The 15,993-nt window shown below is 48.9% G+C and overlaps 6 protein-coding genes across 6 annotated transcripts; 2 read left to right on the forward strand and 4 right to left on the reverse strand.

Annotated features, from left to right (window-relative positions):
• Positions 1-3: 3 nt before the first annotated feature.
• N7517_006573 (Carbon-nitrogen hydrolase) lies at positions 4-2,197 on the forward strand (the record flags this gene model as incomplete). Its single annotated transcript, XM_056724303.1, has 6 exons — positions 4-58; positions 113-918; positions 1,116-1,239; positions 1,290-1,375; positions 1,841-1,915; positions 1,991-2,197. The coding sequence occupies 6 exons, from the start codon at positions 4-6 to the stop codon at positions 2,195-2,197; spliced, it is 1,353 nt and encodes a 450-aa protein (XP_056580553.1).
• A 1,598-nt stretch (positions 2,198-3,795) lies between these two features.
• Positions 3,796-5,102, forward strand: N7517_006574 (proteasome regulatory particle lid subunit RPN9; the record flags this gene model as incomplete). Its single annotated transcript, XM_056724304.1, has 3 exons — positions 3,796-4,060; positions 4,151-4,386; positions 4,461-5,102. 3 exons carry the CDS (start codon positions 3,796-3,798, stop codon positions 5,100-5,102), a joined length of 1,143 nt encoding a protein of 380 aa, XP_056580554.1.
• A 231-nt stretch (positions 5,103-5,333) lies between these two features.
• Positions 5,334-9,226, reverse strand: N7517_006575 (GPI-anchored transamidase subunit GAA1; the record flags this gene model as incomplete). Its single annotated transcript, XM_056724305.1, has 6 exons — positions 5,334-6,035; positions 6,087-6,343; positions 7,301-7,700; positions 7,755-8,584; positions 8,637-8,875; positions 8,928-9,226. The coding sequence occupies 6 exons, from the start codon at positions 9,224-9,226 to the stop codon at positions 5,334-5,336; spliced, it is 2,727 nt and encodes a 908-aa protein (XP_056580555.1).
• Positions 9,227-9,606: 380 nt separating this feature from the next.
• rbd2 (rhomboid protease family protein RBD2) lies at positions 9,607-10,699 on the reverse strand (the record flags this gene model as incomplete). The annotated part of the gene is made up of 6 exons (XM_056724306.1): positions 9,607-9,824; positions 9,875-9,996; positions 10,047-10,112; positions 10,165-10,246; positions 10,307-10,444; positions 10,507-10,699. 6 exons carry the CDS (start codon positions 10,697-10,699, stop codon positions 9,607-9,609), a joined length of 819 nt encoding a protein of 272 aa, XP_056580556.1.
• Positions 10,700-11,316: 617 nt separating this feature from the next.
• On the reverse strand, positions 11,317-12,240 carry N7517_006577 (dienelactone hydrolase family protein; the record flags this gene model as incomplete). Its single annotated transcript, XM_056724307.1, has 4 exons — positions 11,317-11,519; positions 11,577-11,694; positions 11,774-12,099; positions 12,153-12,240. The coding sequence occupies 4 exons, from the start codon at positions 12,238-12,240 to the stop codon at positions 11,317-11,319; spliced, it is 735 nt and encodes a 244-aa protein (XP_056580557.1).
• A 579-nt stretch (positions 12,241-12,819) lies between these two features.
• Positions 12,820-14,772, reverse strand: N7517_006578 (Ytp1 family protein; the record flags this gene model as incomplete). Its single annotated transcript, XM_056724308.1, has 4 exons — positions 12,820-12,993; positions 13,063-13,434; positions 13,494-14,443; positions 14,508-14,772. 4 exons carry the CDS (start codon positions 14,770-14,772, stop codon positions 12,820-12,822), a joined length of 1,761 nt encoding a protein of 586 aa, XP_056580558.1.
• Between the last annotated feature and the right edge of the window lie 1,221 nt (positions 14,773-15,993).

Below are 15,993 nucleotides of genomic sequence, written 5' to 3' on the forward strand. Positions count from 1 at the left end.
ACAATGGCTACCTTTTTGAAAAAGCCCCTTAAGTTGGCTCTTGTCCAGCTCGCATCAGGTTTGAACTCTTCCTAGATCTACCCATGTTCTCCCAGCTGACCAAAACATCTAGGAGCGGACAAAGCCGCGAACCTCTCTCATGCTCGGAGCAAAGTCCTTGAAGCTGCAAAGGCCGGCGCACGATTGATCGTTCTTCCCGAGTGCTTCAACTCGCCCTATGGGACAAATTTCTTCCCCAAATACGCCGAGACCCTCTTCCCCTCTCCTCCGACGATTGAACAATCGCCCTCCTTCCACGCCCTGTCGGCCATCGCCGTAGAGGCAAATGCATACCTTATCGGCGGAAGTATTCCTGAGCTGGAGCCCTCCACCAAGAAGTACTACAACACCTCGTTGGTCTTCTCGCCGACGGGCGCCTTGATCGGCACTCACCGCAAGACGCATCTGTTCGACATTGATATCCCGGGCAAGATTCAGTTCAAGGAGAGCGATGTACTTTCACCTGGCAACCAGCTGACAGTCATTGATCTCCCGGAGTATGGAAAGATCGGTCTGGCCATCTGCTACGATATTCGTTTCCCAGAAGGCGCGATGATCGCCGCCCGCCAGGGTGCTTTCCTTCTCGTCTACCCGGCGGCCTTCAACACCACTACTGGTCCTCTGCACTGGTCGCTCCTTGGTCGTGCCAGAGCTGTTGATAACCAGTCATATGTGGCGCTCTGCAGCCCGGCGCGTGATCTGAATGCCGCCTACCATGCCTATGGTCACACTCTGGTCGCAGATCCCAGCGCAAATATTGTCTCTGAAGCTGAGGAGAAAGAGACCATTATTTACGCTGACTTGGATAACGATTCGATTGCGAATATCCGTAGTGGAATTCCTATCTCCACCCAGCGACGATTTGACCTTTACCCCGATGTGAGTGCAGGTCAGAAGTAATGGGGAAATTTGGGAGACTGTAGGGGGATCTTTATTAGAAATTATATCGAATTTTATCTAGAGATTATTTTAAACTGAATATTTATCAATGTATGAATTTTTGATAGTTGAGTAAGGTCATTATTGCCTGAGGCATCAGTATCTCCACCACCGACATATCATTGGTTGCAATATAGCCCCACTCCACCCAATCAGACCCCACACAGTCAAGCGAGACCACACTGAATTTCACTCGAAAATTGACCGCGAACTCTCCTTCTGACAATCGATCACTTCCGCCCACCGTCGACCACCCCTTCAGTCAGTCTCCTCAAGCACCACTCCGAAATACCCCCTAACCTTTTCCGCAGAGATGTCCAACGTCAAGACCGGCAACAAGCGCTCGGCTATCGCCGATGTGGTGTCTCGCGAGTACACCATCAACCTGCACAAGCGAGTATGTTGAACACAAACCCTTTCCCAGTCTACCTGCGACGATTCGAATACGATTCAGTTCTGGAGGCATATATTGGACAGAGAACAAAGAACTTTTCCTGAAAATGGAATTTGTTACGGAAAAGAATGTGTGTGGTGTGGGTTGGTGTGTGTGTGTCGAGGGTAGAATGGGAAACCAATCCCCTCTCATGTCACCATCATCCTCACCATGACCTGTGGAGAAATCTACAGGTAGGACATGGCGCTCTTGTCTTTTGTCTGCTTCGCGATAGAGACAGCCGAGAGGAGATCTTGAAAAAGATCTTCGCTCGCATCCACACATATCCGCACCCGGAACACAAAAGAAGAATTAGTTTTATGAAGTCCACTATGGCCGAAAGACCAGAAACATTCATCGCGCAGAGTTTTCTCTTGCAGATGGCATTCGGGCGGAAGACTGATTGCAACTTCTTTTCCGGAATTATAGTGCCACGGCGTCAGCTTCAAGAAGCGTGCTCCTAAGGCCATCAAGGAGATCCGTGCCTTCGCCACTCAGGCTATGGTAAGTTTGAGCAATGCTCTCCCCCTCTGATCCTACTGGGGATTCAGTCCGCTAACATGCTCGACTCACCAATAGGGTACCAAGGATGTCCGCGTCGACCCCCAGCTGAACAAGAAGGTCTGGGAAGCCGGTATCAAGGGTGTTCCCTTCCGTCTCCGTGTCCGCATCTCCCGCAAGCGTAACGACGAGGAGAACGCCAAGGAGCGTCTCTACTCCCACGTCCAGGCCGTCAACGTCAAGGACCCCAAGGGTCTCCACACCACCACCGTCGATGACGCTTAAACGTGTCGCTTTTCGTTAGCATCTATGATTCCATGTTCCCAGCTGGGGTGTGGTCGGGGTTTTACAAAATACAAAATACCTTTTCCCTTTGGGGCAACCTTATAAGTTTTGTCTTAGTTTGTAGTATTTGTTTCACTGTAGTTGGCGTGTCCTGCAGCGTCATCAGCAACACGACAGGGGAGTTATTTAAGGTCACTTAATTATACCATCTAGTTCTCCACTCTCATACATTTGAGGTGCCTTGGAGCCTGTTGGCCAAGCCGATGTACTAGCCCGCGTTCGTCATCAATACATCTCAATGTGGGATTCAACCAAGTCTCTAGAAGTCACCAGTTCATTAACGGCACCTACTGGTTTCGACCGAGGGGAGAATAATCGTTATGTTCATGTTCCAAATCAGTGATGCAATTAGGGCTAGGTACGATCCGTCAGTTCAGTCGAACAAGCATGCATGTAATGACTATTGGTCGAGTCTATACTCTATACCTGTGCATTGTCTTTGCTCTTCTTGCTCTAGCATTGGCGAATACTCTTTTCCCTTCTCTTGTGCGCGTATCTGGGGGTCGAGGTGGTCTGCCACCGATGTCATAAGTGCAACTTAGTTCATACACAAGAATCCAACGATCAAAGCCACTCGCCTACGAGAGAGATGAATTCCACAATAAAATGGAAGACTGATTGTTTCAAATGTCAGATCTGCTCCCCAAAGAAACTGACCGTTGAGGAACTTTCGAACTATATAGATGTCTACATACATAGATCTACTTGGTAAGTACCTTCGCATCACCTGAGAAGACATATTCATATGAGGCTTGGTTTGCTGTTTACAATACCCTCGGTTTCTTCGAGTGTATCAGCAAGTACGCCGCTGCTATTCAAGCCCTCGACAGCAATGCGTTGCAGTCCATGTACTAGGGATTTTATCGTCACTTCCTCCAAATTTTTCTGGCCCGGCGTTGCGTTTAACCGTGAGACTTAATTTCTAGTTCTAAGCAAGGGTCTTTATATCTTAGTTCATCTTGTATCTTCGTTTGACCATTGCTTGTAATGTGATAACCACCTGTGCAGCGCTAGCAACTCTTCGCTCTAAATACTGTCTTGTTTCTTGTGTAATATATCATGTGCTCTCATTCGTATCGGACCTGTTTGCTTGCATTTGTCTTCTGGAAATTTGGATACAATAACGAAGGAGAAGATGGGTCAACCCTTCTATCAGTGTCTGATATATATATTTGCGATGTAGTATAAGCGGGAGAATTTTATGTTCAACAGAGAAGCATATATGCAAGTACCTCACTAGGTACCAAACTGATTATTGGCGTCTAATTCCTACCTAGCTGTATAATATCAATGATAATAATTAAAATCCAAGCAGAGAACTGACGCTGAAACAGCAGAGCATCGAAGACCGTGGAAGCCAAGGCGGTGAGTGAGAGCTCTCCAAACTGCCGACGTGAGGACATCATATCAGCTCTCTTGCAGTCCGCATCAACCATCAACATCTCCAATTCCGTCCGAGTCTACCTACCTTCGTCTCTTGATCCAGCATCTCATCCCCTATCAGTGACTTCAACTCAAACGGTACCCATATCTCCACCATGGAGGCCAAGATCCCCGACTTCTTGCTTGAGCAGCAAGCACAAGGAAGCCCAGAGACACAACCCTACTTCCTCACCTTCGAAGACTACTGGGAGCGCAAACTATGGCACCAGCTTACAGACTCGTTGGTCGAGTTCTTCCGCATGCCAGAGAGTGCTCCCCACCGCTTAGCCCTCTTTAAGACATTCGTGCTCAGTTTCGCCGACCGGGTCAACCAGCTCAAGTTTGTGTCGCTGGGGTTGATGGCAGCAACAGAATGCGCAGGTTGGTGGTCCGAATTCTAGACCGGAAGCTCCAAAATCTACCACGATGAGCATTCGGTTGCGTTGATGTACGCTAACCATCTCCCTCTAGATGATCAAGAACGACTGGCTTTCCTCACATCCCTCGCCAGCAAGACGGATACGGCCGACACACAGGATGCATATGTCTACGCGCTGGCTGACGTGGCTAACGTCAAGCTGTCGCTGAAGGATCTGGACGGAGCACAGGCAGACCTGGCCACCTGCCAGCGGGTGCTAGACACGTTCGACTCGGTCGAGACCGTCGTGCACGCCTCATTCTACAAAGTGAATGCGGACTACTACCATGTACGTGATTCAAATAATCCTGTCTCCAGCCGGACTCGGCCACTCAAATTGAAGCTAACACACCCCTCCAACAGGCTAAGCAAGAATTCGCCTCCTTCTACAAAAACGCCCTCCTCTACCTCGCCTGCATTGACTTGGAAGAACTCCCCGAGACCGAGCGCGCATCGCGCGCCTACAACCTCAGCGTAGCCGCCCTGGTATCAGAGACGATCTACAACTTCGGAGAGCTCCTCCTGCACCCGATTCTGGACTCGCTGACCCAGACCCCGCACAACTGGCTCCGCGAGCTTCTCTTCGCCTTCAACCGGGGCGATCTGACGGCCTACGACGTGTTGGCTGGTAACATCAGCAAGAACAAGCTGCTCGAGTCACACCGGGTATTCCTGTACCAGAAGATTTCGCTCGCGGCACTGACGGAGATGGTCTTCCACCGTCCTCCCCACGACCGCTCCCTCTCCTTCCAGGCTATCGCGTCCGAGACTAAGGTGCAGCCGGATGAGATCGAGCATCTCGTTATGAAGGCTTTGTCGCTGGGTTTGCTGCGTGGGTCCATTGATCAGGTTGCTCAGGTTGCACAGATCCACTGGGTTCAACCCAAGGTTCTGGATATGAAGCAGATTGATGGTATGCGAAACCGTCTTAAGGACTGGGATGCTGGTGTTAACCAGCTCGGTCATTGGATTGAGGGTGCTGGTAAGGATGTTTGGGCTGCATAGATGTCTTATCTCACTTGTGTTCTCAGTTCTATTATAATGAATACAATGGTGTCTTTCATTGTGACCCCGGTATTTTCCCTGTAATCTCCGCAATACGTACTCCATGTATCTTGTTCGACATCTCTAGCTTGCTCATCATCCAAGCCCGGGAAAATATGAAGCAAATAACATTCATATAGTCATACAACGAACCAGAACAATTCCATTTGAAAAAAAAAATTATACATAACTCTAGTATCCATCAATCGAACACTGCAAAGACTCCCATTGAGGCGTCCAAACTTTCTCCGTCGCATTATAACATCCTTGAGGTTGATGATACGTCTTCCAACCATCAGAGCAATCACAATCATCCGTACTGAAGACTGAGCAATACCCATTCTTGAGAACCCACGACTCAGGTTTCTTAAGTGTGCCCGCGTCACAACTTTTCCACGTAAACCCATTGTCAGTCCACCATTTACACGTAACCCCCGTCTCAGTATACTGGCTATTGAGACCTCCGCGGACAGCCAAGCAGCCTTTGTCATCGAGGAATTTTTTGTTATACCCCTCGAGGTGGTAATAGTCGCCCTCGCAGTTCCTTTCGCTGTACATTGTGATCTCCCAAGGTGCTGTCCAGGGGTATTGCGATACAGTTGGTTCAGGTGTCCATTTCTTTGTGGTTTTTGTGCTAGTTGGTTTGTAGGTTACCGTTGTGACATCGAGCGTGCCGGCCTTGGTAGTGGACTTGGACTTGGAGGTGAATTTGGAGGTAGATTGTGACTTCGCACTAGTACCAGTGGACTTCCCGGCTGCGCTTGTTTTGGTAGGGAGGGATTTCGGAGCCTCTGTTGCTCCTTTCACGGTGGCTGTGGGACCAGCAGGAGGTGCACGGTAACCTGCTTTTTGGCAATATAGTTCGGTGACACCGCATTGACCCCAGAAAGCACACTGTTGGTTGTTAGGACTAGATCTATATAACGGGATATGGGGTTAACTTACGCATTTAGGTGAAGCACACGGGTTCAAACCGGCGAGGTCGGCCCATTTAGCCGGTCGTACTGTTCCAGGTACTTGTGGACCGCAGGTTGCTTGAGGAAGGGCCATTGGCATTGGAGGTTTCCCAGAGCTGAGACAGATAAAGTCGCCCTGGTATAGTTGTTTGCATCCGAGCCATGCCCAAGTGTCTTTATTGAATTTTTCGATGTCGGCCTCGGTGATGCCATGTTTATTGGCAATTAGTGAACATGTATCATAACCTTGAATGAGATATTTGAAACAATAGCCGTCTTTGGTTGGGACTGGGGCAGCAGCTGTTGCTATATGGATTAAGAGAAGCCATAGAGCAAGAAGGTCGATTCGAAAGAGACCCATCTTGTGCTGACCTAGGGGATACAGGCATTTGTCGAGTAATAAGGCTCATTCTTTATATAGATTGTTAGAGGGAATTGTGACTATGAGATAGAGACTGGAGGGAGGCATTGCATGAAAGAAATAGAACACTTGTTCCGAGTTCGGGCAAGATCTGTGGGCAATTGGTCAAGAACAATCTGACATTCATGCAGTTGATGAATGTGAGATGTTAGTATTGTTCAAGGGTGAAACAAAGACTCGGGGAAATGTGTCCTATCGGAAGTTTGGCATCCTCGCTGTTTTCATTGTTCGTTCGAATCAGCCGTCCATGGCCACTCCGACATGGTATGTATAAGGTTAGCCGTCTTTGTCCAGCCTCCTCCTTGGCTCTTCTGTCGTCGAATGCCAAATGTTCTTCGATCATAATTGGCCGTTGTGAGGCGATAGATACTTGGGCCATAGAGTAAGAATCAGAAACCGAGACACTTCTTTGAAGACAAGGTGTGGCAAATGAAACATCTCAAATGGGAGGCACACAGTCGGACTGATTGGAGCAAGAGTGGCAAGAGTGTGTGAACATTTTCACTAGTTTTGGATGTGCATTTGCAGTGCATTGGTATATGTACCGTGGATTTCAACTATAGGGAGTCCTTGCTGTAATCCCTGTCTCTATTTCGTTGTAGTCATAGTATGTAGGTTCTTGGAGTTGTATTTATTAATATCCTATCTCATTAGATCAATGCAAACCGCGCGAGACAACAATGTACAACAATATAATCAGAACATCGACGACCCAAGCAACACAGAGCCAATCAACCAAGCTGGCCACCACACGCACCAAACAACGACCTGGGTCCACATACCCCAAACATCCCACCCGAACGCCGCCTGGGTGAGGACAGCCTCGACCGACACGCCCGTATACCAGCAGACGCCAAGGAGAACAGTTGGCGGGGAGACGAGGTTGAGAAGCACCAGACCCAGACTGGAAGTTGCCAAGCGGAATGGCGCGGAGCCTCGCAGACGAGTGACGAAGCTAAGTGGCGCGCAGAGCAGACCGATCATGAATGAAAGGGAGAAGTTGAGCGTGGCGAGAGTTGAGAGGGAGAGACCTAGTAGAAGGAGGGAGAAGGATTTGATAAGGTGGTACTGTTGGGGGATGATTGGTTTTGCTAGACCGAGGCCGTTGGAGAGGATTGCGGCGAGGAGAAGGGGAAGGACGATGTCCACGACCACGAATATGTAGGTGGTAGTTGTGAAGTACTGTAGCCTTGTTAGCAGCTGTAATTATTGTGGATGTAAGATGGTAGATCTCACCTGGTGGAAGATATTATTAAAGACCCAGAGCGGGAGAAGGCCGAGTAGATGGAGTCCGACAACAAGTGAGAGTGGTAAAGCAAGGTGTCGTTCTGCGACGCTACTCATCTTGGGCTTCTCTTCGGTGGGTGCCTTCTCGTTCTTGGGGTTGGCACTCGGCTTGGTTTCTGGGTAATACCCAGTGCGCATCCAGAGGGCAATTGCCATGATGGTGAAATTTCCAGCGATCAACATGGCACTGGGCAAATAGGTGCCGATGCTGACAAAACGGTTGGACTGCATGAGCAGGTAGAAGAAAAAGCTTTGGTGCAGATGCTCCAGCAAGTTGTTCAAGCTGCGGCAAAGAGATTCGATCGTCCGGCCCAGGGCCATTTCGTCCTCCCATCCCTCGCCCTTGGTCTGCAGAGTGATAGCGTCGATATGGTACGGCATGAAGCTGCTGTGTGCGCCAGTGGCATACCCAAGACCCTGCTTGGTCATACCGCGGAACATGGTCTGCAGACGATGCTCATAGCTATCGTCATGACCCCACATTTCCTGTAGATTGGCTCCGATACCCATCTGGCCGCCTGCGATGGCCACAGCTGTGTTGAACAGGTCGAGGTTAGGGAGTTGGCCATTGACTCCATCATATACAATATGGAGCGACTGGAACCTGTGATCAAAGGGGTATTCAATGACCAGTGCTCCTTGCAACGCTCCACTCTTCAAAGGAAGTGGCTGCACCGAAGCCGGGTGCATATCATGGTAGGCATCGATCCAAGCCTGAGTTCCAGTTTTGCTGTCCGGGGTAATTAGGAAGATGATATCCTTGGACCATAATGACCATCCTAGCATCAACTGTCAGTAACCTGACTAGAGGAGCGCAACGACGAAACTCACTTTTGAAGTATCTCGCCAATGTCAGGGCAAGAGTGACGCCATTCAGGTTCAGCTCATCATCAGCCGTCTTCCATGGCGCAACCAGCACAATTGCCTCCGTGGCATCACCGCGCGGCGCATGGATAATAGCGTAAGTGTTCTCTCCCCGGTGCGTAATACCAGCGGAGGTGTATTCGTATTTTTGCGTGGCAACTTTAAGGCCCGCCGCTTGCAGAATTGACTGCAACTTGTCCGAGACCCTGTTGAAGTATCAGCGAATAGTCCAGCTTGTGCCGGGTTGATTCAACCTACGCCGCTGTCACTTCCGCCTCGTCTTTTTGGCCGCCTCTCGCTTGTCCATCATTCAACAATCCCTCCAATTCTTTCTTATAACCACGGAAGATGTTCTGCTCGCTTCCCGTGAAATACGCATGGACTTGGCCCGGTAGGAGCGCATTCTCGGAGATGTAGGTTTGTCGGGAGTACTCATTCAATGGCAGGAGAAGTAGCCAGACAACGCCGACGACAATGCAGATAAACGATAGGAGATTCGGAAGACGAACGAAGAGGAGGTTGGGGTTATTCCGCAAGTTGCGGATTGCAGCTGGCATCTTGTTAGTTTGGGGTTTCTGGTTCCAGGAAGGACAGGTGGTATTCCAGCTTGTCTTACATTTCAACGCCATCGACTATTGACCATCGGGAAATGAGTTCCCGTGCCGTTAAGGCGAAGCTATTAAATGAGTGGAATAATTGGACTGAACTTGGATGTCTTACAAGTCAACAGTGGAGTTCGAGAGCTTGTTTATGCGCGGAGAAGTGGAATTTACACCAAACGATAAAGACCAACAGCGCAAATTAAATGGGAGTATGCACACGCTATGCTATTATCGAATGTTCCCCTTGTCCCCCCCCCAAATCTGCAACAATATAAAAAAACTATAGTGGAAAATATACATTAAAATGAGAAATGAATCATGCATCAATACTGGGATCAGGCTCCAAGGCGCTGGGTAGATCCCAAGTAGCTCAAGGGTGTTTGGTTGCCGTTGGCGCCGGCGGGGTTGGTGGTTGGAAGAACTCCATAGCGACCGTAAGTCTTTTGGTCGACGGAGACATAGTGAGGCAGGCGTCCCAGGAGGTTCAGCTTGCCCTCGATCCAGCGGAGGACCTTCTCAGGGGGCACGAACACCTTGAGGTATCCGAGGCCAACTAACGACAATTAGCAGTGGAAAAAGGCAAAATCGGAGAAGAGAACTTACGGAGATAGCCAACAAGAATCGCACAGAGATGACCGAGGAAGCTCACGTTCGACACGAGGATGGATACAAGGATACATGCGAACAGGGGCGAAGTCCAGGTGGGAATCTTGTATGGGCCAAGACTAAAGGGCGTTAGTAGGATTGGAGTAAGATATTTCCCAATGGATCTTACCTGAAGTTGGGGTTAGACTTGTAGGTCTTGATGGCTTCCGAACCAAGAAGCAAGAAAACCCAGATGCTAGATTGAAGGTCAGTTATCGAAACATCCAACCTGGTGATCTAAAGCTTACCTTGCGCCAACTACCGAAGTATTTCTGTGTAGGATAAACCTCTCAACCAAGATATATAGACCAGCAGGGACAGTCGAAAGAGCTAAATTATGCAATATTAGTTAAAATGGCCACAAGTGTTGGGTTGTATTACAGCACTCACGTCCAACGAACAACGCAATAGCAGTCAAAGTGCCATGCTCGGCCTCAAAGCGCTCCAGCAGTGGGGTGAGTGCCGCTGCATTAAGGAAAGCATGGAAGAAGCCCGTATGAATGAAGGGATAGGTGTTAAGTCGGTACACTAGTAATACCGTCAAGTTAGCATGTACCCAATATACTCTTTCAGGATGGAATCAAACATACTAGTCCCCAGGTTGATCTCCTCTGGAATCAAAGCACCCCATTGTATAACACCCCACACAGATTGGAATTCAAGCAGCCAAAAGGCCAGAATTATCAGCAGCACCAGGCGGGTGAACAGCGGTAGTCGGAGGAGGTATGTTCGTATCCGACCCGGATTGAAAGGCAACGGGGGTAAAGCGGCCGGGGTTGCCATGATTGTTGGTTGCTGATATTTCGTTTACAATCACTTTTGAATAAAATATAGTGACGAGATCACTCAATGCGGCCGAAGTAGAGTTGGGCTGTCAAGTCGGTATATACCGCTACTCTGGAGAGGATTTGCGGTCGGAGCCGTTATGGAGATTTGACAACGTATTCAAGAGTCAGATGGCGGATCTAAAAATTAATGACTGGAAAGAAAGATCAATCAGTTTCTGTTTCACTGGTCGAATTTCCGGGTCCCAGGGATAACTCACAAGGCGCACGCGATCCCTAACGGGAATCGAAAAGACAGAGACAAGATGCCCACACCTAACCGAAAACGAGTAAAACTCCGAATGTCAAGGTCAGAAACAACCTAAGTGAAATATCAAATCTGAAGAGAATGGTCAAGGGAGACTACTCGGACCATTAAAGCGACTTGTCCGCGAAGTTACGCTCCGCGATAAAGACCAACCGCGCAACTGTAAACTACCGGATGTCGGGTAGTCCTCCAGGGAGTGTAGTGGTATTATCTCAATTTTCTCTGTACTGGCTACAATGGTTCATCATATATCAAATGGTGCTCGATATCGCTATCTGCTATTTATATATGCAAAAAATCCTCTTTATTTACAAGTGCTGGTTGAACCAGGCGACAGCCTGGCAGAATGCCTGCTCCTTAGCCCACTTCTGCTTGGGGTCACTTAGATCGGCACGCACACCAAAGCCGTGGCTGACACCGCTGAACAGGTTGATCTGCCACGGCTGGCCAGCCTTGATAAGGGTATCCTCGGACTCGTGGCGAAGCTGGGTAGTGAAGATCGAGTCGACCTCTGTTGACGCGAAATTAGCCTTTGTTCTTTTCAAACTGATAGCAAACATCAACTTACCAGCAGCAGCGATAGACAAGGGGCCCTTGATGGCACCGAGCTCCTCGTGGGTGACGAACGAGGGGTGCGCAGTGTAACCGACGTCAATCTGGCCGGGCTTGAGGAAGCGGCAGACGTACTAAACAAAGATTGTTAGCACGAGAGGTCTTCAATTGCTTCGGAGATTTGATCTTCAGATCTAGACTATAAATACATACCTTACCGCCGAAGCAGTAGCCAACAGCGCCGATTTTCTTAACGCCGAGAGTCTCACGGGCGTATTTAATAGTGGACTCAATAATGGGCTCAACGTTCGCGGGCTGGTGGTTGGGGAACCATGCGGGCAGGTCGGCCTTGCCAGATTCCATGTCGCTGACGCTGATCTTGTCGCCCTGGAAAAGATCCGGCATAATGGTCAGGTAGCCATTGTTGGCGTACTCGTCGGCGAGGATCTGCGAATTGGTGAAGATGCCGAAGATATCGGTGACGAAGAGAATGGCCTTCTCAGGGGTCTTGTCCTTAGGGTAGACGATATAGGTGTCGACTGGAGAATTGGTTAACAATGGCTCTGGGGATTTCTGCAAGGCATCATCTTACCTCCGTTGATCTTCTTGGTCTCGCCAGCGGGAGTACCTTCGTGCTTGAAACCAGAGGCACAGCAGGCAGCGGGAGGGTTGGAAGCCATGTTTTTTAAAAAAAGGTGTATAGAATGTAGAAATGAAGTTTTTTACAGGTGTTGAATTATAAGCCTTGTTTGGAGGGGTTCCCTGATTGCTTATAAATGTACTATGGGGGCCTTGGAGGCCTCGGGGGTTTACAATATCCAACCTGAGCCTTTCAGATATTATTTTCTTCCAATCAGACTGGCTCTTCTTCTCCTTTCTCTTCTTGACTCCACTTGCCCCTCATGCCTTTTGAAGAACTCGGAAATAAGATACTAACTCCGTATATATCTACCCCAACACGATACTTGGAAGAGAAAACATTGCATATCCTAATCATCTGTACTGCATATATCTGGGAAAGGACATCAAGTCCCAATCCCAACCATTATTACCACATTAATCCATTCACACATTCAACATCGCAAAATATCATGTCCGAGGTTGTCAAAGGAACTGTCCTTCCCAGGGTATCTCTGCAGGGAATATTATGTCGCATGAACAATTCACAAGCAAATGACTCCGTATATTCCAGCATGAAACAAAAAAAAAGCCTCAGAAGTGTAAAGGGGGTATCAAATAAAAAAAACGTAGCGGATTCCTCACTGGTAGCGGAAGTGAGGTCGTGGGCGCTGAGCACGCTTCACGGCCCAGGCCTTGAGGGCAATTGTCAAGATCTCATAAGCCATGATGAAAGCACTGAAGCCCAAGCCGACGGTGAAAGTGAACATTGCATCCAGTTCGTAGTACTCCATCGCTTGAATCACATTGCGGGTCTGGATCAACGTTAGTCATGCTCTTGAGTGACGTTGTAAAAGCTTATCAAAGGATGTATGTGAACTTACACTTAACATGAAAATCAGACCTCCTGAGATCAGGCAAAATGCAGCAATGATCTCTGTCGGGGGACGAGCCGGGAGGTACGAGGTCGGTGGCTTGAGGTACAACAGAAGGTATGTCATGCCGCGCGCCAACGCAAACCCAACCAGCATGTTACCCCACTGCTTGTGTACCATAGTTGATGTCATGCTATCCTGGTGGTGCGACCCCATCATCATGCCAAGCAACATAATGACGAGGGCTGGCATGGGGTTCAAGGAAACGCCCTGCGACCTTGGTGGCCTCCAGGCTTCATCCAAGTTACCCTGAGCCGGGGGTTGAATGATGGTATTGTTGAGCCAGTCACGGATGCAAGCAGATTCGAAAAGCATACCGGCCTGTGTTTTAGGTTAGCTAGATTGATTCATAGAAAGCGGAATATAAGATGAAATCATACCAGACCGCCGCCGAAGAAGAGCCCGGAAATCGAAACGTGCTCGAGATCTGTAGCAGACCATCCCTTGCCCGCACCGTTGAGGTGCTCGAGGAAAACATTTGTCGCGCCGTATAGGAAAATGACGAACGACTCTGTAGCTTCACCCGAGGGAACCTTGGATTTCCAACCAACAATAGACGCAGAGGGCTTCTTGTTCCAGGCCCAACCCAGATCGGCCCAGCAACCAATATAGCGTCCAAGTGTCAGGACACCATACCAGAAGAAGATACCACCCTTGATGAAGTGCGCAAGTCCGTTGAAGATCTCACGACCCCTCATGATACCACCGTAAGTCACAGCGCCACTCGCAATAGCCGCAAATCCGAATGGAAGAATGACACGGTCAACGATGTTATACACGACATTCAAAACACGGAGGACCCGGCTGGGAATCAGACCAGGGACAGTCTGAGACAGGAAGCGACCAACACGCGTGTGATGAATCCAGCCGCGTTGAGAGGTAACCTTTGCCAGCACCTCGTCGGGCTTTTCAAAGCCATCGTATTCGGTAGGCGACTCACAAGACGACGATCCAGGACTATGGATAGAAGAGTTGCTATCTGTACCCTGGCCACTGTCGCGAGACCAGCGATGCTCGCGCATCGCACCATTGAGACAAGCATGCTCGGTATCATGGTCATCCGTCGCAACAGGGAAGAACGCAGCGTGTTCATAAGAGGGCGTCTCCGACTTGCCGCGGCCAGCGTAGGCAAAGAGTAAAGCCAGGACAAGCTGGGCGCTAACAACACACGTCGCAACCCAGCCGATTTTGTGGTGTGCATTATTCTCGTAGAGGTCTGGCGTCTGGCTGTTATAGATAACCCCGAGGAGGACACCCAAGGCGTTGAAGGTCAGGAACAGGAATTGTGATGGGAGGGCGAGCCATGAGCGTGCGATGCTCAGCATGACAGCTATTCGAGTGATCAGTTGCCCGTTTTCATTTCGCGTTCAGAGCCCAACACGAGAACCACTTACCGACAGGAAGAATGAAGCACCAGCCCAGAATCATGAGGACGATGTGAGCTATAATGGCGCTGGAGTGCTTGCTGTATGCGAAGTAGCTCATCGGTCCGTCGGTGCTAACTGCCATCGCGGTGGTTGTAGGTTGCGGCGCGTCGGTGACCGCGTGCATATCCATCTCCATGTCCATTGATTCATCGTGTGGAAGCGCGGTCACAAGGGATGCGAGCAACAGTGTGAAAGTTGCCGCCCATACGGCTCGAGTAGCTATGGGCCGCATTGGGAAGAATATATGCGATAGTGCAGGAAATAATGTGTATGTGCAAAAGATGCAAGTAGTTGCGAGATATAGAGCTTCAACCTTAGGGTCGAAGCTCTATCGAATGGTGACGTAACGAACCTGCCAAACCGGTAGCTAGACCCGTGTTTGTTGGAGGTTTTTATGGTCGTGCACGTCTAAACAGGATTACCAGGAGGCGATGAACTAGACTGTTCGATGGGAGTTGGGGGAAGCTGTAGGGCTGAAGTATGAGATAAGAGACTCTGGGAGGAAATGCAGTATATAAGCCCAGGCGGGGCTAGGAATGAAGTACCGGGAAACTTGCTCAAATGAAGAGCTTGCCGACGCCGATTTCCAATGCTTTTTGATTTTTTTAAAAAAAGAAATAAAGGAGAGAGAGAGGGAAAAAAAGTGCGTGGAAGAATGAAGCTAAGGCCCTCGGGACCGATATGCCCAATTTGGTATTCCTCTTTACTGCTTACAACATATAGTTTGATACATATTCCTTGGCCTTTAAGCCTCTAAACTTATTAACTCCACCTGGAAATTGAAGTATTGATTTTCTTTCATTCGGGTGTCTCGGGAGCCTCTGTGGATTTTGGTGACTTCATGGGGAACTATGACTACATAGAACCCCAATATTTGGGACTTTTTGCCTTGAAACCTGCATGATGCCATGTCCATGTACGGTGTACGAACAGAAATATAACCTAGTCAATGACGTAGTCGATCGTTACCTTATTTGGACGGTCTGTTCTCATCTTTCTCCTACTTCGTAGATGGGTAGACATATAATGCTTATGCTTGGGATATCGAGTATAGGATTGAACTATAAAAATATCAGCCTGCTTGGCTTCCAGCCCCAACATTCTCAGGTTGACTTCCAAGGTGATAAATTCTAGCGCAGATGATCAGTGATCTGTTCCTCCAATGATCTAGACTCTATGCACTGAATCCCAATCAAGTATTTTCAGACTCCATGCATATCCCTGTCTTGGCTTCCCTTTGTTATTCGAGCCGCATTTTTGAGGTGGCCCCATCGTGGTGGGGGTATACAATGGAAAGTGAATACCGGACTCGGATATACGAAAAATGAACGAATTTGAGCGGAAGTTCGGCACCTTGCTTGTTACCCAAAGAGGTGATATTGAAGTAGTTGACTAAAGTAGTATAGCCTCGTGCATAATCCGAATGTAAGGTTGCACTGATACACAAAGTTTA

Source organism: Penicillium concentricum (genome assembly GCF_028827145.1).
Source record: "Penicillium concentricum strain IBT 3081 chromosome Unknown utg000002l_segment0_segment0, whole genome shotgun sequence".
Lineage (NCBI taxonomy): Eukaryota > Fungi > Ascomycota > Eurotiomycetes > Eurotiales > Aspergillaceae > Penicillium > Penicillium concentricum.